This window comes from Zonotrichia leucophrys, chromosome 9 (assembly GCF_028769735.1).
Source record: "Zonotrichia leucophrys gambelii isolate GWCS_2022_RI chromosome 9, RI_Zleu_2.0, whole genome shotgun sequence".
Classification (NCBI taxonomy): Eukaryota; Metazoa; Chordata; class Aves; order Passeriformes; family Passerellidae; genus Zonotrichia; species Zonotrichia leucophrys.
The window spans coordinates 25,111,712-25,135,193 of record NC_088179.1 but is presented as its reverse complement, the minus strand read 5'-3'; the positions used below and the strand labels follow the sequence as shown (position 1 = coordinate 25,135,193).

The following is a 23,482-nucleotide window of genomic DNA, read 5'->3' as shown; positions in this document are numbered from 1 at the left end:
GCCAGAGCAGAGGTAGGTTGTCTATGCCATCTCCTCATGTCTTCTCCACAATCACGCAAATAGAACCACAGCTCAGCTCGTGGGATGTACCTTCTCTCGCCGTCTGGGGAACGTCTGCGTTGGGTACCAGAACCTCTGATCTGTACCGCCGAGATTTGGAGAAAGCTCTCTTTAATCTCCTCCCTCAGTTTCTTGTGACCCTCCTCTATCTTGTCCTCTAATTTTTGAAGACGTGTTTCCACCGCTGCGATTCTGGCATGTGTTGGGCCATGTACAGCATCTGCATATGCTCGGAGCTTCCTTGCCATGTCAAGCACAGTCTCACCCCTCTCATCCCTCTTCATGATGGCTAAGGCAGAGGCATATTCATGTGGCCCGAGTCGTACGAGTTTTCGCCACATCACAGACGTGCATGGTACTAAGTCTGGGTTCCTAGTTGTTACATCATCTGAGAAGATAATCTCAACCACGGCCATTTCTCTCAGGCGTTGGATCCCTTGCTCTATTGTCTTCCACTGAGTCTGCTGCATATAGAGATCGTCTGCACACAGGTATCTTTCTGCTACACTTCTTAGGACCCGTTCCCAGAGGCTCTGAGAGTTAGCCCCCTCATCATTCCTTGGTCTATGACAGTATCCTGTGACAGGGATCCCAAATGCCTGGCTTCCGTGCCATCCAAAATTGTAGCCTCGCCTGCAGCATCCCAGAGACGGACCAGCCAACTAATTATGGATTCATCAGACCTTCGAGTGTAGTCCTTCCTTAGGCCACGAAGGTCCTTCAGGGAATAAGACTCAATATTTGCATCTGATCTTGCACCTGCTGCTTTGACTCCTGATTTTACGTCAGGAGGCATTGAGGTTCCTTCTCCTGTATCATCACCATCATCATCATCATCATCCACTGGTCGATCAGTTTTTTCCGTGCGTTTCCCACTTCTAGTACTGGTAGCAACAGCCATGGGTTTAGATGCTGGCTTAGGCTCACTGTCTGGTCTAGCTGCTGGCTCTGAGCCTGGGCTGTTGGCTACAGCTTGAGTGACTGGGATAGCTGATTTATCTCCCTGCCCCCCTGCCTCTGTCTGCTGCCCAACAGTATCTAACAAAGTGCGATAAGCATAGGCCAGGGCCCAGCTTATTGCAATTAGCCTTTTCTCCTTAGAATCGTCATGGCACTTCTCCTTTAGGTATTTCCCCACCTCTGCTGCGTTCTGAATTTGTTCCCGTGGGAAATCCCAGTCTACAGGATCAGAAAATTCCTTCAGGGTTTGGCCTATATTTTCCCATTCTCCACCCCACTCAGGATTTTTCACGCCTGCATCTGCTTCTGGATCAGGGGTCTCACCAGCTCCTCTGGATATCTCAGCCCTCATTCTAGAGAAGCTGCAGACCATATAGAGGAAACTTACCAAATTAAATACCAGAAAGATGGTCTCTTTAACATTCAGGGGAAACTGAACATTCTCAAAAAGTGACATAACCGATCCAAAGGAGAAGAGGGAAAGGGAAGGCTGGAAAGTCTCATTCTTAGCTCCTCCTCTAACAGACTGAGTGTAGTTACTAATAAATTCCCAAAACATACCACTGGAATTGGGATGCAGGGTAGGATGAAGAAACCATAAACCATACATGCTGTAAACAGAGGTCAGTATCTTTTTGAACGCTTTATAAATCATTATCACCAAGGCCAGCACAACCGCTATTCCAATCCGTACCCCTCTACCGTAAAAATTACTTGTTAAGGACAATAATCCTAATGACCAGAAAGGTATTGAAACCTCAAAAAGGTCTAGAGCCCAGAGCCATACAGAGGCGTTCTCAACCAGAGACATCAGGGGTTCAAGCAGCATAGCTACTAACTGCTTTAACAACAACAGACACACAATTAATAGGGCTTTTTTCCACATTTTCCAGCCCCGCGTTGGGCGCCAATTCATGTATTTGTCTAGGTTTAGAGCAAATTTGGGGAAGAATCCCCCCAAAGGAGCTCTGGTGGGAAAAGCAGATCCAATCGGCCCCTCCCCCCAACTGGTCCGGGAGGAAAGAAAAATACCTCCTTGGAGAAAGGTGGAAAAAAACCCCTGTTTATTAAACAATAAGACCAAAACAGTATCAAAACAATGAGACCCCTTGCCACTCTAAAAGAGATGACAAACTGAGAAAAAAACCCCGAGTTCAAGCAGCAGCTCACTCAGTCTCTGATCAGTCCCTCCGGTGCTGGAATTGTCGCAGGCCAGGCCTGGCCTGGTGGGCCACAACTGCAGCTGCCGGTGTTCTCCTGGGTGTTCAGTCCAGAGCAGTTCCAAGAGGTCCAAAGAAAAAGGGAAAAAACAGTCCAGGGAACTTCTTTGCCCCAGCTAGCTAACACTAACTAAAAAGCAAAAGAAGAGCTCTCTGTCCCGCTGTCTGTCCGCAGACAACACAGTCAGGAGCAGGAATGTGGAGGAGTGCAGTGTCTGAAAACAAACTGCGCGCTTCTTCTCCCTCCCCCTTCACTCTCTGTAACACTCTTAAAGGTACAAAACTTATTATTATTCAGCATAAACAGAATGAGACGATTGGGGATAAAAGCATCATATAGTCAACCCAGGACAGTGAGGGTATAAAATGCTTCCTTTTTCTGAAACATGAGGAATATAAAAAATTTGTATAAGCCTCTATGTACACAAATGAGTAATTTCCTACTAAACTCACCTGCTGAGTTCCCTGTGGTTCCAGGAACCCAATGACCTAGAGCAGAGATGTTTAGGACAAGTGTCAGTCCTTCCTGTGTGGAGCTGGCCCATGGGAGCCTGGGCCAAGGGTCATTTCTGCAAAAGGATTCAAGGCCTTGTGCCAGTTTTCAGTTTCTAGGTTGTCTGGAGTGAGGACAAACCATGCAAGGGAATATTTGTCTGTGGGAAGGGAGAGCCCTGCTGCTGCCTTGGGATGTGATGGGCTGGAGTGAGCATAGGTGGGATGGGAATGGTGGAATGCTGCTGGTGTTTGCTGCCCTGTCCATGGGATGGAATGGTGGAATGGTGCTGGTGTTTGCTGCCCTGTCCAGCTGCTCTGTCAGGGAACAGTGAGGGGTTTGCTCAAGGCAGCACCAGCACATTCCAGGTGGGCTGGGACAGAAACCAGGTTTGGGAAAATGGTGACGGCTGTATTGAATATGCTGGTAAACTTTGCAGAATTCCACAAATCCCTGGGCAGCCCTGCAGGAATATGGGGAGCCCATGGCAGCTGCTCTGGGCTTCCTGCCAGGGCAGAGCTGCTCTCCAAACACGGCTCTGTTTGATCATGTGCAAAGCAAAATTCTCCTTGGGGTGTTTGTTTGGGCCTTAAAAAACAGAGAGCTAAACTTTGAGCTATTTTAACTGCTGTGATTTTCACTCCATCTGGAGGCAGTGATCTAACACTTTGTAGAAAAAATGTGCAAAATCCCAAGTGCTAGTATTTAGGGACTTTTCCCCTAGGTGCATCAAGCAGGTGTTTTGTCCTCGCAGTCACCTTCACTCCTTTGCCACAGAGTTTGGTAGCTTTGGTTGCCTTTTACCTACCTAAGAAGCAGCAGCTGAAAAACAGATGATTAGGACTCGTCAGAAACCTTTGTCACACCCTTTATTTAAGGACCAACTCATCCCATTTTGTGGTTACACCCACCCTAACACGGGCTCTCAGCTGTGTGAGCTGCCAGTGTGTGTGCACAGCGTTGGATGAGCCTCGGTCACGAGCAGAAATCACAAAGTACAAGACATTTCTGTTTTTCATCTTCTTAGTTCCTCAGTGCCCGCCTGCTCTGCCGGTCCAGAGCTGGATGTGCTGGCCGTCCCTGGAGCTCTGTGTGAGCTGTGCTTTGGGGAAGGCCAGTGCACAGACCCTCCTGTGCCAGTGTCTGGCTCAGGGCCCTCTGTTATTGTCAGGCTGTGTCAGCAGGTTGGAGGAACATTTCCAGCCTCCTGTACGCTCCTCCAAGCAGTTACTGAAGGGCTGGCTACTTCAGCAGCTGAGAATTTATTATATTTACTTTTCCTAAAGGAGCAAAGTTAATCCTGTTAACAGTGCATGTGTGTGTGGGGAGAGCCTTTAATGCGGCAACATTTAATGTAAGAGGTAGACAATGGCTGAGATAATGTTGATTTATAGGCAGATTCAGAACCAATTGAAAGCTGATTGGAGATAGTTCAGTTTCCAGTTAGGAAGGGTGTTCCAGCTGTGGAAGGTGTGTAACACGCCTGGTGGAGGAGATGTAGTGGGTAGAAGTTGCTAAATAAGACATACATCTCCCTGTGTGGCATAGGCTGGGGAACCCCAGGGGCAGAGATAATTAATGCACAGCAATCTAGAGCAGCTTTGAGAAAATCAAGCTGTATGGAGCAACCTGCTGGGTTGGATTGGGCTGCTGTGAACAATGGAATTCTAAAAATAGCAGTCTGGTGGTGATCAAAGTGTCTGGCACGTGTGAGAGAGAGTAAAGCTGGCAGGAGAGCTGGAGGAGAAGGGGTGGTTTGGGATGAGGGACACTGCAGTCTTGAACTAGTGAGATAAATTCCAGGCTCTGGGGTTAGGAAGTGTTTCTGTGCAGGCACAGTCCCTGTGGGATAGGCAGGGAGAGCCCTGTGAGTGGTCTGGTGAGCTGGGTGGAGAGGATTCTCTGGATGGGGAGGCTCTCAGGGCCCCCTGCCCCTTCTCCTGGCCTGGGCTGGGACTGGAAGGGTGAAGGTGCCACCAAGGGGGCATCTCTGGGTGTTCCTTAATGGTGAGGGCAGCGTGGGGCTCAGCCCCACATGGCTCAGGGTCAGGATGCAGCCCTGGCTGCTCTGCTCACTTGGATAGGAGCATGTCCTGGGAAAATGGGATGCTGAACTGGGGTGCTGAACTGGGGTACTGCCAGCATTGTCCTGGGAAACTGGGGTGCTGAACTGGGGTGCTGAGCTGGGGTACTGAACTGGGGCACTGCCAGCACTGCCCTCCACCAGGTGCTGCTGCTGGGAGCAGAAGGAAGGGTGGTGAAACAGCATGGGTGGCAGCAAAGTAATTACATGTGTGAGAGAGGCGAGGAGGGCTGGGAAGGGACCGAGTCCTTGCCTCTGTTCCTCCCCTTGCCTGCTCTTGGTGTGCAGCCAAGCTGACACTCAGGGTAGGAATTACTGACATGCACAGTCACCAGCTCTGGGGTTCACTCCCAAATAAAGCTGGATTGCCCTTCAGAGCAGCCAGAGTCAGTAAGCTGCTCAGGTGTTAGCAAGTGAGTTGGTTTAGTTTAAAGCAGAGAGAATTAACCTGTGGATTGTCTTAGGCAGTTTGAGCAAGAGCCTTTTGGCCATTAAGGCTATGCAGTGAGTGTACTTAGAAAATCCATTTTGCTGCATTTATTGAGTGTTAGTATTGCTTGGCAAACACCCTTTTGTGCTCTTCAGCAGAAGTAAACCAAACTGTTTTTCAAGTTCTCCATGCGGATGCAGAGCAGAGTGTGCAGCTGCAGAATCAGGACTCGGTGGGAGATACTCGTGTGTCCAGCTCTGTTTTTGGGTTTGCCTGGGCTGCTCCCTGCAGAGCCCTCACCCTCCTGTGGAAGACCTTCTCCAGGAAGGGCTTGCAGAGGAGCAGGTAGATGAGGGGGTCCATGCAGACGTTGGTGGCCGCCAGCCACAGCGTGCTCTCCTTGGCCACGAACAGCTGGTTCTGCAGCCGGCACTCCATGTGGAAGCTCGTCTGGCTCACAGTGTAGGGCACCCTGCTGAAGTGGAAGGGGGCAAAGCACAGGAAGAACACGGTAAAAATGATGAATACTTTCCCCTTGATCCGCTTTTCGCTTCTGTTGCCTTTCTTCTGTGTTTTTACATAGGACTCATATACCTTTCTGGCAATGACTGTATAAAATAGCAGCATGAGGAGGAGGACAGTCCAGAAGATGAACTGACAGACGTAGTTGACAGCCTCGTGCCATTTCAGCCCGAGGTGGCTCTTCAAGGAGGCACACTTCCTCACGGACTGCGGCGTCGCTGCCTTGTTGGACAGGACCATGTTGGGCAGGGACAGGACGAGGAAGAAGAGCCAGACCAGAGACGCCAGGATCTTTGCTGAGGTCAGGTTTTGCACCCAGAACTTCCCAAAAGGTCTCACAATCTTGAGAAATCTGTCGAAAGCAATGAGCCCCAGCAGCACGATGCTGATGTACATGGTGTCATAGAATATCACGGCTGAGAAGCGGCAGACAAAGGCCTTGAGCTGCCACGGCGCCAGGCCGGAGTCTGTCAGGATCTTCAGGGGCAGCATCAGCGTCATGATGAAATCAGAAACCAAGATGTTTTTCAAGTAGATGATGAAGGTTGATGTGCTTGGGATGTGGAAGAAGGCCCAGCAGGCCAGGCTGTTCAGCAGGAGCCCCAGGAGGAAGATGAGGGTGTAGAGCACGGGGAAGAGCAGGTGGGTGACGGTGGTGTCACGCTGGCACGGTGCAGAGGAGGGAGCTCCACTGGTGTTAGCCACAGAGCTCGTGTTTGCAGAGCCTCCCAGGGTTGGGAACAGACTTGGGGGAAAAGGAGGGAGAGAACACAAAACACACCCTTCTGTAGTAGTATTACACGTTCCTTACTGTGGCAGCAGGTTTGCATGAGTAAACACCAAACCCGAGTGTGGCTTAAACAGCCCGGCCAATTTCTCTTCTGGTTCATGGAAAATCTAAATCTTTGCTGAAATTTAAATTGTTTGCAGGCTAGCATCCACTGAAGTGTTAAAAGGGTTCACACTTGTTTTGGAGGCCTAGGGTAATGCCAGCAGGGTATAAGAGCAGACTGCCTGAAGCACTGCTGGCCTTTCCATGGAAATGTATTTTAGTGCTGAATAGAAATGTTAGAGATATTCTGAATATCTCTAGCATTCAACACTAAAGTAGAAATATTTTAGTGTTGAATATAATATAGAAATAGAAATGTTAGATCTGTGGTCCAAAAGCCAGCCACTCCTGGGTACGTGACTTCTGGTAATTCTTTCCAAGCACCCACTCTTTCCCTTATCAGCACAACTTTAGATAGCATTTCCAAGGCCAGCTGCACACAGGTGGCTCCCAGCCCTGAGCACCAGCCTGAGCACCCCACACACCCCGAACACTCCGAGTACCTGGGCAAACCTGCAGCAGCTGTCACAGGGCCCTCTGTGGCTGTCCCCATCTCATCCGCTGCTCCTCTGCCAGCAGAAGCCTCGAGCAAAGTGTTGGGAGTGGGGAAATGTGTAGAAAGATGAGACGTTTTTCTGCTGGTGTGTGGTTTCCTTCCTCATTTCAGTGCCGCCTGAGTTGGTCACATTGCTATTGCTTCTGTCTCTTCCCTTTGCTCTGTGTGAGAAAGCACACCATCTGCTCCTGAGCTGGGAAAGGAAAGCTGAGCCTGCCTCTCAGGACAGACACATTTCTGGGTTTGTGTGTGCGTGGGGCAGCCCTGCTGCACCTGGGCTGGGAGGATGAGCAAACACAGAGTGTTTCCTGACAGCATTTTCGGATAACCCTCCAGTGTAGCTCCTGGGTGTTGTTCGTGTGTGAATTCCACATTCTGGATGGCACCAGTCATTGCCAAAGCATTACAAGAGTCTGCTCAGAGCCCCCTGACAGTGGTGCCAGGGCCTGCCCCCTCTCCTGCCCCTGGTGTCCCTGACACAGGGCCTGGGCTGGGCTCTGCCTCTCCTGAGAGGATTCCTGGGTTTGGCCCATGCAGGCAGGGATTGCACCCTTGTGCAGTTTGCAGCCCTTCTGCCCTGGCAGGTACTGCTGCGTGGATTGACAGTGTGTGCTGGGTTTGGGCTGGCACTGGGTGCATTTCTCTGAGAGCAGAGCTGTCTGTGTGAGTTATTGCTGCCTGCTGGTGGGACAGCCCTGGCCCAGGGCTCGCTGTGAGCAGTGCTCCTGCTCAGGCCATTCCTGGGGATTGCTCCAGAGGAGCTCGGGCTGCAGCAGTGTCAGGGGTTTGGGCATCGGCACCTGGGACATTTTGGCTAATGTAGGTGCTGGTGTCAGTGTTAATGGGTGCTGAGAGCAGGCAGCCCTGAGGATGGCTGGGCTTCAGTCACGCTCAGCACTGCCACCAGTGTGGTGTGTCCTGGCTGTCCCTGCCTTCTGGTCCCCACTGGTGACCACACAAGGGTGTCACAGTCCACTGCAGTGCCCCAGCACTGCTGTCCAAGGCAGTGCCTTCCGTGTTTTGAGCTCTTGATGCTGTTCCCAGTGTCAGCAGGTACCTGTACACACCTGGTGGCTCTGGGGGACAGGTGTGTCTGTGTGGACAGCTCACCTGGCCAGGGAAAGCAGCTCCTGCCTAGTTGCCATTCTCTCTGCACGTGTAGGTGCAAAAGTGTGCAGGATGAGCTCAGGGTGGGAGTGGGGCTCGTGGCACTGCCCTCCCTGGGCATTAATGGGGACTGACCTGGCCCAGGGGCTGCGGGCTGCTGGGGGAGCCCGCTCTGGGGTGGCACAGTTGGAGGCAGGTGGGCTCACCCCTGTGGGCTGTAGGAAATGCACAGACCCCAAGGCTGAGGGTGGCAGTAGGTGCAACAAGTGAGCTGCCCTTTAACTTCTTAGGAAATTGGGTTGCACAAGTGGCCTGGCAGGCAGGGACAGGTCCCAGGAAGGATGGACAGGTGATGGCTTTGGCAGGCTGAGCTCTTGTGTGCTGGGGACACGCGCTGCTCAGCTGCAGCTGTTTGCAGTGGTGAGAAATGAACCACAACTTATTCCAATAGCCCACAATCTATTTCATGGGTAATTGCTGTGATACCTCAAAATGTCATGTACTTGAAAATACTTCCCTGTTTTTTTTTCAAGTTTTCCAAGTGCAAAAAGGAAGTGGTTGCATATTTTGTATAGTGGAAAAAGCTGCCCTTAATCATCAGTAAAGGAGTTACCATGAGCCTGTTTTTCCCCAGGGTCTCAGTAAGATTTAAATCAAGTGTTTGTATGTTTTCTAATATAATGTTCTCTGTGGAAGCATTACTTCATTTATTTATGTAGTAAGGGGAAGGATTTGGGGATTTAATTAATATCAAGATAAGCCTGATTAGGTAATAATTTCCTCTGATATACATCTATTAATTATTGGTCAATGGATTAGAAACTGCAAGCATAGAATGAGATAAGCAGTGTTATTCTGTTACCAAAAATCTGCCCAAATGGCTCTCTCCATGTTTCTGTTTGTCTGCCAGTTGCATACAAGGTGACAGCTCCCTGTATTGAAAAATGACATCTACTGTGCATTTTATCTGCATTTCTCAGGTCTTGTGTTGTCATGAACTTTACTCTGGCCCAAGTTTAGCTGTTTCTGCAACATCTCTACAGTTCAAGGTATCATCTGTAGCATTTCATGATTCTGTTTTCAGTTTTTCCTCACAGTTTCACCTTTCAGTTCTGACTTTTTCCCATCAGTTCTGACAGCAATGGAGGTTGGGGTCCGACAGCCGAGGAGCTCTGGTTTTGGCAAGGGTGGAGGCTGGGGGGACTCCTCTGGTGTTTGTTTAAGCTTTCTGTTTTTGCAGGCAGCGGTGGTGGTTCCAGGGTGCTCCTGCTTTATCTGCAGGGCTGTTTCTGAAGAAGTCAGTGGAGCTCTGGGTGCTCCTTGTGGGTTTGTGCTCCTGCCACCCCCAGTGAAGGCGTGTGAAGGGCAGAGGAGCCCTGGGACCTAGAGCGGCGTCTCGTCGGAGTCATCCCCCTTAGTCTGTGCCCCTGATGCTGCCCTGTGCTTGCACAGCATGTCCAGCAGGGATTTCCTGAAGGATTTGCACAGGAAAAAGTAAATGAAGGGATCCAGGCAGGCATTGAGGGACGTCAGCCACAGCGTGGTCTCCTTCATGTAGAACAGGGCGTTCCGAGCAGAGCAGTCAAACACATCTCTGGTTTGGCTCAAGGTGTAGGGGATTCTGGTGAAGTGGAACGGCACAAAGCAAACAAAGAACACAGCAATTATTATGAAAACTTTGAGATTGACAGTCTTTTTAGATCCCTTCCCTGTGCATCGAGTCCTTTTGTAGGATTTGTACAGTTCCTTGCTGATGAGGACGTAACATACCACTATGACTGCTAAGTTAACCCAGAAGATGAGCTGACAAATGTAGTTCACAATTTCATGCCAGACTAAGCCAAACTCCGATTTCAGGAGAGCACACTTCCTTACGTTCTTGGGCGTTTTCTTCTTATTATTTAAAATCATGTTGGGTAGCGAGAGAGCGAACATGGACAGCCAGATGGCTGTGGACAGGACCTTGGCGGCCAGGAGGCTCCGTGGAGTGGAGGTTCTGAAAGGTGAGGTGGCTTTCTGATAGCGATCAATCGTTATCAGGCCCAGGAACAGGATGCTGATGTACATGGTGAAGTAAAACACCACCTGGGTCACCTGGCACACAAACCCTCGCAGGACCCAGGACACCAGCTTGGCATCGCTGAGGATTTTAAAGGGAAAAGTCAGGATCATGAGGAAGTCAGAAATCACAGTGTTCTTGAGGAAGATAATGAAATTGGATTTACTGGGTACTTTAAAGAAGACCCACATTGCCAGGCCATTCATGGTGATCCCCACCAGGAACAGAAATGTGTAGAGTAAAGGGAAGATGACTTGGCTGACCCTGCTGTCGCTGGTGCAGTTGCTGTCATTCCTGGAGGAGCTGAACTGGGTTATGGCTTTCATTTGCATTGTGGTATCTCTTCTCCCTGGAGAAACAAACAGGAAACAAAAAAGAAGAAATTGAGAGTTTTATCTGTTATGAGGCTTCGGCCTTTTCAGTCAGCTTTGAATTGTCGTGTTGTAAACAAGTGCACCCAGCTGGGCCAGGGCACGGCTCAGGTGTGTGGTGATGCAGCTGGTTCTGTGTGTCTGGGCTCTGCCTGTGGGAAACAGGCACTCGGGGAATTGATGTGCTCTCAGCTGATGCCCAGATCCCTGACAAAGTTTTATTTCTTCCTAGAAAGTAGGGGAAAAGGCTTTTGCTTTGAAGACGAAGCAGGCTGGTGCGCCAAGCCCCGTGCTGTGGGAGCAGCCCTGGCAGAGTGGGTACGTGGTCCCCAGGGCCGGGGCGGGCACCAGAGGAGCTGGGTGCTCTGGGCACAGGCTGCTCTCAGCCAGGGGCCCTTGGCAGCCCCTGCAGCTCTCCAGCACGGGGCAGGGCAGGAGGGAGCCCCTCGGAGCAGGCAGAGGCAGCAGGAGCAGCTGAGCATCCCCGGCCTGAGGCTCAGACCTTGCCCTGGCTCCAAACTGCTTTCTTAGCCAGTGACAGCTGCGGATTCCAGATGATGCACTAGGAGCTTCTGCTTCTGTTTTCTGTAGAAAAGAGGGAGAAATGAAATTTTAAGAAATAATTACCAGATTGCTTCCTGCCTTCGACTGACTCCCAGAGGCACTATTCGTAAAGGGAGAGGGGATTTATCAGATTGTGCAACTTCTCTGAGCACAGAGCTGCGTTCCTGTCTGCCCCTTTTGGGCTTGTGAGTCCTTAGTGTTATTTCTGTACACAGCCTTGTTTCTTAAAACTTTTAAAGCTCTTGAAAGAAGTAGTGATTTGTTACTTTGGAGAAGGTTACTATTGAAGGAAATATTTCTTCCATATGCGACTTGTAGAGCAGTGCTTCAAGTTTTAAGCTGCATACAGTAAGTCAATGTTATATGATATATACATGTAATTGAAAGACTGAATATGAACAGCTACAATGAAACAAACTACACATATTTCAATTTCTTTGGGGTGTACAAGACACCACTTTAGGAGCTGCGTCTTTTTTTTCAATGGTTTTGTATGTAGTAAGTGTCACAGTTTCCAAACATCTGTCTTCTGTTTACTGATCTGCTGCGGAGTGTTGATCCAGGGCACAGTTTGAATAGGGGGATGTTCGGTCCCGGAGGGTGTGTCATCCCTTGGCGCTGTTCGGTCTCTGGGGGATGTTCGGTCCCGCAGGCTGTGAGATCCCCGGGGATGTTCTGTCCCTGGAGGATGTTTGGTGTCCGGTGGATGTGCGGTGCCCGGGGAATATTCGGTCCCCGGAGGCTGTTCGGTGCCTGGAGGATGTACCGTCTCTGGGGGATGTTCGGTCCCGCAGGATGCGCGGTGCCCAGGGGATGTTCTGTCCCTGGGGGCTGTGCGGTCCCTGGGGCTGTTCTGTCCCCGGGGCTGTTCGGTGCCCCGAGGATGTGCAGTCTCTGAGGCTGTGCGGTGCCGGAGCTGTGCTCGGGGGGCCGGGGCTGTGCGGTGCCCGGGGGCTGTTCAGTGCCCGGAGGATGTGCGGTCACTGGGGGCTGTGCGGCGCCGGGCCCGTGCTCAGGGAGCCGGGGCTGTTCAGTGCCCGGAGGATGTGCGGTTCCGGGGCTGTGTTCGGTGCCCTGGAGGATGTGCGGTCCCCGGGGGCTGTGCGTCCCTGGGGCCTGTGCTCGGGGTCCCGGGGCTGTGCGGTGCTCGGAGGATGTGCGGTCCGTAGGGGATGTTCGGTGCCCGGGGCAGTGCTCGGAGAGCCGGGGCTGTGCGGTGCCCTGGAGGATGTTCGGTCTCTGAGGCTGTGCGGTCCCTGGGGCTGTGCTGGGGGTGCCGGGGCTGTGCGGTCCCTGGGGCTGTGCGGTTCCAGGGCTGTGTTCGGTGCCCGGGGCTGTTCTGTCCCCCGGAGGCTTTGCGGTCCCTGGGGCTGTTCGGTGCCCGGGCCGTGCTCGGGGTGCCGGGGCTGAGCCCGCTCCCGCTCCCGCCGTGTCAGCCCCGGGGCCGCCGTGCCCGCGGCTCGGGACCGTCCCGGGGCAGCCCCGCGGCACCGGAGCCCCCTCAGCCCCCGCTGCCCCCGCGGGTTGGGGTGCCCGGTTCGGCTCTGGGGCACCGCGGCTGCAGCGCAGGCAGGGCTGGATGGAAATCCTGCCAAATCTCAGCTGCAGCGCTCTGTAAAGGCGTCCTTTGGGCTAGGGAGAGGCACAAACGCGTTTGAGTTTGTGAAGCTTTATGCTTGAATGTTCAGTTCCTTGATTTTTAAGTTGAAAAAGGATTAGGCTCCCGTATGGCATATTTTTGGCTTTTACTTTGTAAAGGAGGAATGGAAATCCTTCAGATGCAAATCCTCATCTTGTGATACCCACAAACTGCCCCAGTTGCTGTTCCCCCTCCTGGTTTGTGTCCCTAGTTTGAGTCTGCATAGTTCAGGTTTGTGGTTCCATTTCATAGGGGGCAGGAGAGTATTTCTCAGTAATAATATTTTAGTAGGTTTACAGACACCTGGCAGCAGTAGCATTTAATCAGAAACACCAGGAAAAGGAAATAGGAAATATAGAACTACACAAGTGTCTGACGTCTATGTTAATTTCTTCTGCTTACAAGCTAAAGTTCAGTAACACAACAAAAATAACAAGTTTTGTTAAGGTTAATCTACAATAACAAGTCAAAATAGGGTCTAGTAATAATACAGGATAGTAAATAATTTGTTGAAGATATGATAAACAGAACTTGTTTGGAAGCACCTTTTTTTTTAATCAAGTGGAGTTAGAAATTCCTGAAAACTGTTAATAAAATGTATGTACACATTTTGAAACAGCTATATTTAAGGCAGTAACATTACATCCTTGTTGGTCTCCTTTCCAAAAGCCCAACCCCACTGTGTGTTCACAGGAACCTTTTCAGCTCCTTTCTGGCCTGCCGAAAGCCCAGCTGTTTCTCTCAGTCCGTTTGAAGCAATAATAAATAAATTACAATTCACAAATGCTCACGTTTGGAGACTCACCCTCTGTGGGTTGCTGTGCTCTGGTCTCCTCTGCAGTGTCTCTGAGTGTGTGTCAGTGTGGGAGGCGTGTGTTTGGTTTCGTGTGCCTGGAACAGTTACTTATCTTCCGTAAACTTCCTCTTTTAAAATAATTCCTTCACTTTTTTTAAAAGATTCTATCTCCTGGCCACTCCTTCAGCATTGCTTCTGGTGCAAGGGCTGTCCCAGAGTGGAACACTCCCTGGACTTGTGTCTTGGCTGTGGCAGAGGGTTAACATCAGGCACGGTCCTTGTAATTAATTACCCTGCTAATTACCCTAATGACCTGTTCTCCTGCCTGGGGTGTCAGGATGTGGAGCCCCAGGCAGGGGCTGGCAGTGACAGGGGTCCCAGGGCTGCAGGAGATGTTTTAACTTCAATTCAGGGATTCTTTCCAGTAATGAGGAAGTCTTGCCAGTTGGGCTAATTAGGGAAATTTGTCCCTGTGATACAAAACCTTATGCTGGAGACAAATGTTCCTTGGAATATATTGGGTGTGAAATTTGCATTCCTCACTAACACTATTTTTCTCCCTCAAGAAAACCACTTCACATATTGGTGTTCCTGGCCTGGGACAGTTCTTGCCCTTTTGTCTAATCATTAATATCAAAATCTCTATTTACTGATTTCCAGATCCTGTCTGTTAAGTCACCTTATTGCCAAATGTAGCTTTTAATTTGGATACATTTACATTTTCTCATTTCTCCTTAATGAATTCCCTGTGTCCCAGTGCAGCTCACAGGTCAGGACACTGGAGGGGGTGGCAGTGCTGGGGGGTGAGTTCTGTGCCCTGTAGGGACACCTGATGTCCCAGCAAGAGGCTGGGGAGGAGGGTCTTGGGCCTTACCCAGCTGCTCACAATTTCAGTCCTAGAAACGTCCAAGAACTGGTTGGGAAATTCAAGATTTTGTTTGCAGGAAAACTTGAACAAACTAGGTGTATCAGCCTTGTTATCTGGTAGATGTTGCTTATCCAAAATGAGTTTGAAAATGTGTATGAAGTGCTAACCCAGGCAGGATTTTGGAAACATGTATGAAGTGTTAAACCCAACAGGATTTTGGAAATGTGTATGAAGTGCTAACCCAGGCAGGATTTTGGAAATGTGTATGAAATGTTTACCCAGCAGGATTTTTCATGCCAGCAGCTTTCCTGCCGTGTGCATTTGCAGGCAGCTCTGGTTTGGGTCCCCAGCAGTGCGTGTTCCCAGGTGCAGCAGATGATGACGTACAGCAACACCCAAACCCCAGCCTGCTGCGGGACCAGAGTTCTGCTGGATTTCCTGGAGAGCCCTCAGCTGCCAGCGTGAGCTCCTGGGTGCTGGGCAGGGCCCTGAGTGCCAGGGCAGCTCTGCTGGGTGCGTGCAGGGCAGCAGCGCTGTGCAGGTGAGCTCTGCAGAATTCCTCCCTCCTGTTTGTCCTGTGCCTGCCTCTGCATCCTGCTCACTTTCATCCCTGTTGTGAAAATGTACAGAGTACTCCGAGTTACTGTGTTAAATCAGTCTGTGCAGTGTCTCAGAAGGGAGGGAGGAGCAGCAGCATCGCTGTCAGACTGTCAGGAACAGTTTGGTACCAGCAGTTGTTGTTTGGTACCAGCAGCTGTTTGGTATCAGCAGTTTTGCTGTTTCAGACTGAGCAGCTCAGGACAATCCTTTCCTGTTTAAGTCTGGAAGATGACTTGGCTGACCCTGCTGTCACTGGTGCAGTTGCTGTCATTCCTGGAGGAGCTGAACTGGTTATGGCTTTCATTTGCATTGTGAAATGAGGGAAGGTTCTGCATTAGGTCCTTGCCTCCTGTTATTAAATGTGTAATTTATAGATTATGGATTTTGTCTGTGTAGATTTTTGAAAAATCTGCTTTTTAAAAGTAATAAGAGTTTTTGTTGGGGGAATGGTTTTAAACTGGCAGAGACTGGGTTTACATTGGATGTGAGGGAGAAAATGTTCCCTGGCAGGGTGGGCAGGCCCTGGCACAGCTGGGGCTGCCCTGGATCCCTGGCAGTGCCCAAGGCCAGGCTGGACCCTGGGGCTGGGAGCACCTGGGACAGTGAGAGGTGTCCCTGCCATGGCTGGGGTGGCACTGGGTGGGCTTTAAGATTCTCCCAAGCCACACCAGTGTGTGATTCTCTGGAGCGTGGGGCATCCTCAGCAGCTGAGAGGAAGCAGTTTTGTAAGAGCACAAAGGGGAACTTCTAAATGCAGCCAAACGAGTTTCACTCTAGAATAGAGAGAACATAACTTGCACTGCGGTGAGTCAACTCTGCTGTTCCTTCAGCTGTTACATAACCCTGAATCATGCCCCAGATCCCACATTACACTGTATGGGATCTCCGAAGCGAAATTCTTTAATGCCAGTTGATTTTGTGGCTGGTCTCCCTCCTGATGGCAGTGCTGGCTGGGCAGTGACACAGAGCTGGGGGAGAGGTGCCACACACACCTCTGTCCCTGAGCTGGGTGCTCACACACCTCTGTGAACCCACTGTTGGGTTTTGATGGCTGCATATTTTCATAGGTGAAAATATCCACAGTGCAAGTTCAAAACTGCAGATGTTTCACTACTGAGGAGTTGATACCAATAATCTCAGTTGCTTGGGAAATGGTTTGGATGCAGGTAAAAAACTAGAGGAATTTGCTGAAACTTATTCATTCTCTGCACTGGCAGTGTTGAGAAGGGCAGAGGCACTGACAGGGATACAGACTGTGCTGTTTGGGAGCCTGACATGGAAATGGAGAGTAAGTGTGATTTCAAGCATTTACAGCACTTAATTTTGGCTCATTTGTCATGCAGGTGAGGTAAGGGAAATAATTTCCTAAATCTATGGTGTCAAAACCAACCTAGGCTTCAGTGTCTTATCGTGGTTCAGTTCCATGCTCACATGGACACAGTGAAACAACAGGCTTCTATTTCAGTGCCCACAGCTCATTTTGATATTAATCCATCATAACCACATACCCCAGCTGAATTAATCACTTACCTGTTATGCTGCAGTTTCAATGCCAGAAGATTAAATTCTTTCTTCATTTCTTGAGCTTCTGTAGCTGTTCTGGCTGAGGAGGATTTCGTACAAAGGAAACGTTAGTTGGTAAAAAATACCCATTTTTTACAAGATTTCCTCTTCTTGTCAGAGAGAAATTGTTTTCTGGAATTTGTTCTTGTTGTGACTGTCACCTCTTGGCTGCTGCTCACAGCACCATCGAAGTGGGGCTGTGTGTGCAGTTCCTGAAGGCAGCTGTGGTGCTGGTGAGGGTGTGCAGAGCCCTGTGTGGTGTGTTCACTGCAGTGTGTGTGGGAAGCAGCTGGTGCTGGGTCACTGCTGGGAATGCTCCTGGAAAGCAAACCCTGAGAGCAAGGCAGGAACGTGGCTGCTGTCCTGTGTCCCTGTGTCCTGCAGGAGCAGAGCCCAGGCCAAAGGCACATTTCCCTGTGGGTCAGCCCCCGTGCAGGCTGCAGGCACATGTGTGACTGTTCCAGATGTTCACCCTGACCTCCCCCCCGAGTCCCAGTGCATTTACACTCAGGCAGGTCCCTCTCAAATATAGATAGGAAATAATGTCTCAGGTGGGTTTTCTGTGTTCTGCCACAAATCCTGCATGTCTGCCACTGTGCAAGTCGAAAAAGCATCACTCTGAGCAGCTTTCTACAAACGGTGAGTGCTATTTTCCAAACAGGTAACTGCGTTTGGTCTGGCACTCGTTCAACTTGTTGGCAGCCTGCATCAGTAATTCAGAATTTTTACTGGCTTTCCTGAGGAAAAGCATCAGGTAAATGGTAGCTGCTGCAGTTGTGTGCTGAGGAAGCAGCTCCAGTTTTATCAGAGCATTCTGGGGTGGCTTTGGGTTCATGCGGCCTTGGTGCCACTCTCCTCATTGAGTTATCTCCCTGCCAGGTCCTTCCTCTCATCCTCCCTCGATGAAGGAGTGGGCTGGCAGTGAGATTGAGGGGGCACTGGTCAAACTTGCCTATTGAACTGCAGAATATTAATAAATCAAAGGGAGAGCAGCACTTGGAGAAGGGGCATCTGAGAAGAGTGGGTCCCATTGAGGTGTGGGGCAGCCCCTGAGCTGGGGATCCCGGTGCAGCTGGGCTGGCTGGGGCTCTGCCCTCCTGAACGGTGCTGAATGCCTCTGCCAAGATTTAATTGACTAAAACAGAAACAGACACAGAGGCAGCGCTGCCGCTTAAGGGGAAAACGGGCAGACAAAACAGGGAAGGGACTGAGGATGGGAAGTATCAAAATAACTTCACTGCTGCAGTGCTGTGTTTGCTTCTCCTACAGCGTGTCCCTGCTGAGCCAGCAGCGCTTCTGCCTCCGGTGCCCGCTGCCCTAAGGGTCAGGATGAGCAAAGGGAAGGGCTCCTGGCACCCCTGCACTGTCAGGTTACTCAGGAAAGGCAAGCACAGAGCTGTGAGCACCTTTGTCAGGTGGGTGTGTGTCAGCAGTTTGATGGTGTAAACCCAGGGAAATTACAGAGCTGTGCCAAAAGGAGCGGTCCCAGGAGGGGAAAATGGGGAGGCCTTGTTCCTCTTGTGAGTGTGAATACATCTTTTCTCCCAAATTTGTTGCAGACAAATGTAATGAACTGGAGTCTGATTCCAGTTCTTTTTAGGAAAAACCATAAAGGTGTTAGCCCTGAGAGCGTGTCTTCCCAGCCCCTTGCTTGATCCTGGGAAGTTTGTATGTATTTAAAGCTGTCCTTCCTTAGGAAAACCTGTCACTCTCTCCAGCTGGCACAGAGAGAGTTGCAGAGTTTTGCATTCTGCAAACAGCAGCGCTCCTGGTCCCAGACTGGCTGTGCCTGCAGCTCTCCTTTGGTTCTCCCGAGCTTCCTCACAGCCCCTGCTCATGGTGCTCCAGGGCTCCTGCTGCCCCCATTCCTGCTCCAGCCTGAGCATCCCCAGTGCCCAGCAGGGCCTGCCTCCTTTCCCTGAGCTGCTGTGACAGTGACAATTGGTGCCATGGTTAACTCCACATTGCCCCTCAGCTCAGGTCAGGCTGGGACACAGCTCTGCATCCCAGGGAAATTCATTCCTTTGATGTTTTTTTTTTTTTTCCCCTGGTTTCTGTCACTTGGGTTTTCCTTTCATTGTCTGGGTTGCCCCCTGATCTGCAGCTGGTCCAGGTTCCCTGAGTTTGTGGTCATTTCTCATCTGGAGACCCCACCAGATCCTGTTGGGAAGCTGCAGCCAGTGCGAGAGACTTATTGACTTGCCCACTGTGAAATAGTGTGTTCAAAGCAATATTGCTAAGAAATGCATAACAAAGCTGATTGGTTTTTTCTGCAACAGGAAGATGCAGTCACACAAATGACAGCAGATCATCAGCTCTTTACAAATTAACTTGTTCTTCCCCTCAGTTTTCTCAGCCTGCTCTAAGCCTTAAACAGAGAGAAGGATAAAGAGGTCAATAATCTTTTATGATTCCTTATAGCTAAAAGGCCACAATACTTAGAGGGAGAACATGACAGGAAGGAAAGAACCTTAGTACAATGTTTTTCCTTAGATCCTCAGTGAGTGGAGAGAAGAGTAGTACCAGGACGATGTCAAAGGCAGGCAGGTGATGCATGAAGCCCTGCAAATGCATCTCAGCTGCTAACAAACTTGGGGCACCAGTGCAGCCAGACTGTCTGACACAGTGCAGGGAGCACCAGTGCAGCCAGACTGGCCCTGCTGCTCCTCCAGGCCATGCTCAGGGGCTGTGGATCTGCAGAGCAGCAGGAACCTCTGCACTGTTCAAACAGCTGGCTCCTGTCATTACAGCTTTAAGCCTAGGCTGCATGTGTGTAATTGTTATCTTTTTATCCTGTTACTGCTTCATTTAGAGGTTCTGTGCTGGCTGTGCCTCCATTTGGGAAAGCACTGGAGCCTTTATTCTCTTTTCTTCCCCAGAGCATTTTCCCTGGTTGGGCACTGTAATTCCTCCTGCTCTGTTGGAGCCTGTGCTGACTCTGAGCTGCCTCTGGGGCCTCTGCCATGAATCAGATCTCCCTCTGCCCAGGATCACACCTGTCTTCACTCTCAGGGATTGCTCACCACCGAGCTGGATGTGCTGGGGGTCCCCATCAGTGGGACACTCACCTCAGACCTGTCAGACGCCCCCCAAGGAGGGCCTGAGCACAGCAAAAGGGCTTACAGGCATGCAGGGAAGAAATTAAAAGTAACTGTCATGTGTGTCACTTTCAGCATTTCCTTTGAATTGCTTTCTGTGCTCATGTTTTAATCCTGTCATTCCTAGTGTCTGGGAAAAAGAGGAAAGTGTCTTTTAGAAAAAGAGGAAATACTGAAACATTCCTGGTGATAACAAGTAGAAATAGAAGAAAATAAAAATACAGGAATGTGGGCATGGGAAGAGATTTCTAGGACTTTCTTCATATTCTATTAAATTTGGGAACCCTGCAAGACAGTTACTTTTATTCATGTTCGGGGCACTAAACTTGCATTATGTACCTTCTCTGTTGCATTTAAAGAAGAGATGTAAAGAAAACTTACATTCTTCAAACAAAGAGAAAAACCCCAAAACCTTGCAAAGCCACTTGCTTAAATTTAGTAAAAGTACAAGGAAATGATTCATGCAGAAAGTGGATGTTTTCTAATAGTGAAAGCAGTGTGGTGGTGTGCCAGAAACCCAGACGTTTGTGTCTGGCTGATGGCTGGGTGTGCTCCCAGGAGGAGCTGGGGACAGGGAGCATCACCAGGGCCTGGCAGCCCTGCTGACTCTCACCCAGGTTTGTGTGTGCTTCCTCTTGTCTGGGGCAAGCTGCAGCTGTTACTGCATCAGCAGCTTTCTGAAATGCTTCCTGGTCCTGCCGTGTTGACACCAAACACGTTGGTTTAAACCCAGGTCCCGTTCAAATGGAACCAGTTTGGAAAATCTCACACCCTAAACTGCTAAACCCAGTTCCTGTTCAAATGGAACCAGTTTGGAAAAGCCTCCCACACTAACCTGTCCTGCTGTGCAGCCTGCTCTGGTGTCTGAGATGCTCTCCCTTCTGTTGGGGCTGGAGCTGTGGGTTCCTGAGCTCAGCAGTCACTGGGAGCACGAGTCTGGAAATGTGCCTGGCACCAGTGTGGCCAGCCCTGGTGTGGGTGTGCTGGGATTCCCTCAGCATCCAGCTGCATTGCCCACGTGCTGTGGCTCAAGTAGCTGTAATTTTGAGATGATTTTCTGGCCTTTTTGATGTTTCAGTGGAGTTCTTCATGTTGCTCATACCCTGGCACTTTGAGCTGTCCTGGTCTCCAGCTGACCATGCCTGGAGAAGGTGCCTGCTCCTGAGGCTGGGATGTGGATGGAGCCGGCAGTGGGAATCACCAACCTCACCTGGAGTTCACATCATTGCCCACAACAAAGGACCAGTCTGTGTCTTCATAACTCAGTAGGAAAATGGGCATTACTTATGAGTTAGCAAGGCATGAAGGAAATTCACATTTCCTTCTGCTGTGTATTTTAGGGCTGTGCACAGGCGGGCTCACACAGAGTGCCTGCTCCTGCTCACACTGCCATCCCTGCTGGCTCACACAGCCCTGGCCCCAGCTGCACACAGCCTGCAGATTGGTGACCCTGTGCTGTTTCTCTCCCTGTTTGGCTGATTCCTCTGTCAGCTGGGGGGTCCCAAAGGGCTTTTCTGCTCTCAGTTGTAGCTCTGTCTCTGCTGAGGTGCTGAACCTTGTGGGTGGATAAGAACAACTCCTGTGGTGCAGTGTCAGAGCTGGTGGGGTTCTGTGATGAGTGAGGGAGAAATGGACAATTAAAGGAACAAAGGCCCTTTGGGTTGTTTCCTCTGTGATTCACACCAAGAGCCATGGTGAGTAATTTGCTATCTTCTAGATGTAATAAATCCACAGGTTCACATTTTTCCAGCATTTTGGATATGTGCTTTATTTTGTGGGGGACTGTTTCCTCTAGTTAGTGAATTAGAGTTTCACAGAGATTTACTGGCTCCAGAGGGCAGCACTGTGTGATGAACTGAGAAACATTCCTGTGACTTCTCCGAGCAGAAGTTTCAAAGTTTGGTTCCAGTTATAAACATTAAATATTTATTCCTGAAGCTCCAAATACAACTAACCTGTATTATAACTGTGTAAAGTCTTCAGAATATACTAGAGAGTGGCTAAAAAGTTTAAGGAAATGCTGCTTTTGAAAACAAATGTATAAGATGACCTTTGCAGTCTAACAGAGAGATACATGTTTTTTATCAAGCTGCCCCCAGCCCCTGCTGTGCCCCATCACAGGGAACTGCTCCTAACTTGGCATCCTTGATTTTTGGGCTGCACTGCTAACAGGCTGGGGGGAAAATGGGGTTTACTGTTTGAAGATCCTTTTGAATTAAATTGTTAGTAATAAACCAGAGTTGCATGAAGACAGCAGAACAAACTGAATTACTTCTGAGACATGACTTTCTGCTGGATTGGAGCCTTTGCTGGGTTAGGAAGTGAATTTACCCAACATTTGTCACTGCCAAATCCTTTTTAATTCTCATTATGCTTGTTTCCTTTATTGCCACAGTTTTTCCAAACATATTTAAGGTAGGTGAGGATAACTAGGAAAAGTTTGCTATAGAAAAGTAGAGAAAATATAGTCATGCTGATATTGCGGCTTTTGAGTTTAAAAGTATTAATCTTATATAATTTTCATCCATTTTTGAGGGGTTTTCTATAGTTCTTATATGTTGAACAAACTGATGGGAGAGTGTTGCAGCAATGGGCACCTGCCTGGTGCAGACTCCTCTGCCAGCACCTGCACAGCAGAAGGTGCTGTGGGCTGGGTTTGTGCCCCCAAAAACCTCCATGTGCTGGTAGTGCCTTTGATAACCTCAGCAGTTCCTGCAGCCTGGTAGCCAGGAGATTACACAACATGTTTAAAGTGAGGGATTTGGTTTCAGAAAGGGAAAAGATGCTGAAGTCTTGTAAAACACTGAAACTGCCTTCAGTAAGCACCAGATTTGCTGAGCAAAGCTGGGGCGGTTTCTGTAGCACCCACGGAGTTATTAGGGTACAGGATTACTCCAGTTTTATTCAGCACATCAGATTTCCAAAGAATCACTTAGCAAAAGCATTAGAAGCACGTGCATTTTCACTGGGTCTAATGAAGAAAACAGCTGGGGATTGAGGAGGCAGATGTGTAAAGCTGAGGGCCCAGAGATGGATGGTGGGCACTGAGTTTGGGTGTGATCCTGCTGTGCTCAGTGCCACAGCTGCAGTGTCGCATCCTGAACCCTTCTCTTGTGCAGGCTGAGCAGCCTGCTGGGAGACTGCAGGGCAGGAAGGGAGACAAGGTTCTGAGAGCTCTCAGGGGCTGCCTGTGTCCCTGTTGTGCAGGACGCCCTCCTGCCCTCTCCAGCTGCTGGCCCCTGTGCCAGGGCGGTGCAGCCGGGCACCTGGGGCTCGGGCACTGTGGGGTTTGTTCCTGCCATGGCTTGGGCACTGTGGGGTTTGTTCCTGCCGTGGCACCGTGGGGTTTGTTCCTGCCATAGCTCGGGCATCATGGGGTTTGTTCCTGCCGTAGCTTGGGCATTATGAGTTTGTTCCTGCTGTGGCTCAGGCACTTAAGTGCCTTAATTTTGCTTTCTTTTAAATCCCCTGAACATGGAGAGAACCAATGCTAGCAAATGATGCTAGAGCTGATTTTCCCTTTCCTCTCTCCTTTTGCAGACTGAATGCTGTGATGTGCCCAGGCACTCAGGTGCTTGTGGCTGCCTTTGATGGAAGCCGTTGCAGGGCTGAGCCCAGGCTGGCTGCAGCCTGTGTTCCCACCACTCCTGCAGTGTTCCTG

At 50.0% G+C, this 23,482-nt stretch overlaps 2 protein-coding genes and 1 long non-coding RNA gene across 4 annotated transcripts; 1 reads left to right on the top strand and 2 right to left on the bottom strand.

The window, feature by feature from the left end:
• Positions 1 to 3,585: 3,585 nt before the first annotated feature.
• P2RY13 (purinergic receptor P2Y13) lies at positions 3,586 to 7,208 on the bottom strand. 2 transcript variants are annotated; one of them, XM_064720578.1, is made up of 3 exons: positions 7,104 to 7,176; positions 5,841 to 6,513; positions 3,586 to 5,721 (listed from the first exon to the last, which is right to left on the bottom strand). In XM_064720578.1, the coding sequence occupies exons 1-3, from the start codon at positions 7,151 to 7,153 to the stop codon at positions 5,398 to 5,400; spliced, it is 1,047 nt and encodes a 348-aa protein (XP_064576648.1). In that variant the 5' UTR covers positions 7,154 to 7,176; the 3' UTR covers positions 3,586 to 5,397. The 2 variants fall into 2 exon arrangements, with proteins under 2 accessions (XP_064576648.1, XP_064576647.1); XM_064720577.1 differs by having other exon boundaries at positions 3,586 to 6,513; positions 7,104 to 7,208.
• A 1,497-nt stretch (positions 7,209 to 8,705) lies between these two features.
• P2RY12 (purinergic receptor P2Y12) lies at positions 8,706 to 13,784 on the bottom strand. The gene is made up of 2 exons (XM_064721496.1): positions 13,702 to 13,784; positions 8,706 to 10,671 (listed from the first exon to the last, which is right to left on the bottom strand). The coding sequence occupies exon 2, from the start codon at positions 10,652 to 10,654 to the stop codon at positions 9,647 to 9,649; it is 1,008 nt and encodes a 335-aa protein (XP_064577566.1). The 5' UTR covers positions 10,655 to 10,671; positions 13,702 to 13,784; the 3' UTR covers positions 8,706 to 9,646.
• Positions 13,785 to 17,388: 3,604 nt separating this feature from the next.
• On the top strand, positions 17,389 to 23,480 carry LOC135451424 (uncharacterized). The gene is made up of 3 exons (XR_010441318.1): positions 17,389 to 17,477; positions 17,993 to 18,138; positions 23,362 to 23,480. It is a non-coding gene; the product is annotated as an uncharacterized LOC135451424 (long non-coding RNA).
• Positions 23,481 to 23,482: the final 2 nt, after the last annotated feature.

Coding starts and splice junctions, on each gene's coding strand:
- P2RY13 (XM_064720577.1), bottom strand. CDS start 7,153: ATGGGGACAGCCACAGAGGGCCCTGTGACAGCTGCTGCAGGTTTGCCC. Junction 6,514..7,103: donor GCTGCTGCAGGTTTGCCCAG/GTACTCGGAGTG, acceptor TTTTCCCCCAAG/TCTGTTCCCAACCCTGGGAG.
- P2RY12 (XM_064721496.1), bottom strand. CDS start 10,654: ATGCAAATGAAAGCCATAACCCAGTTCAGCTCCTCCAGGAATGACAGC.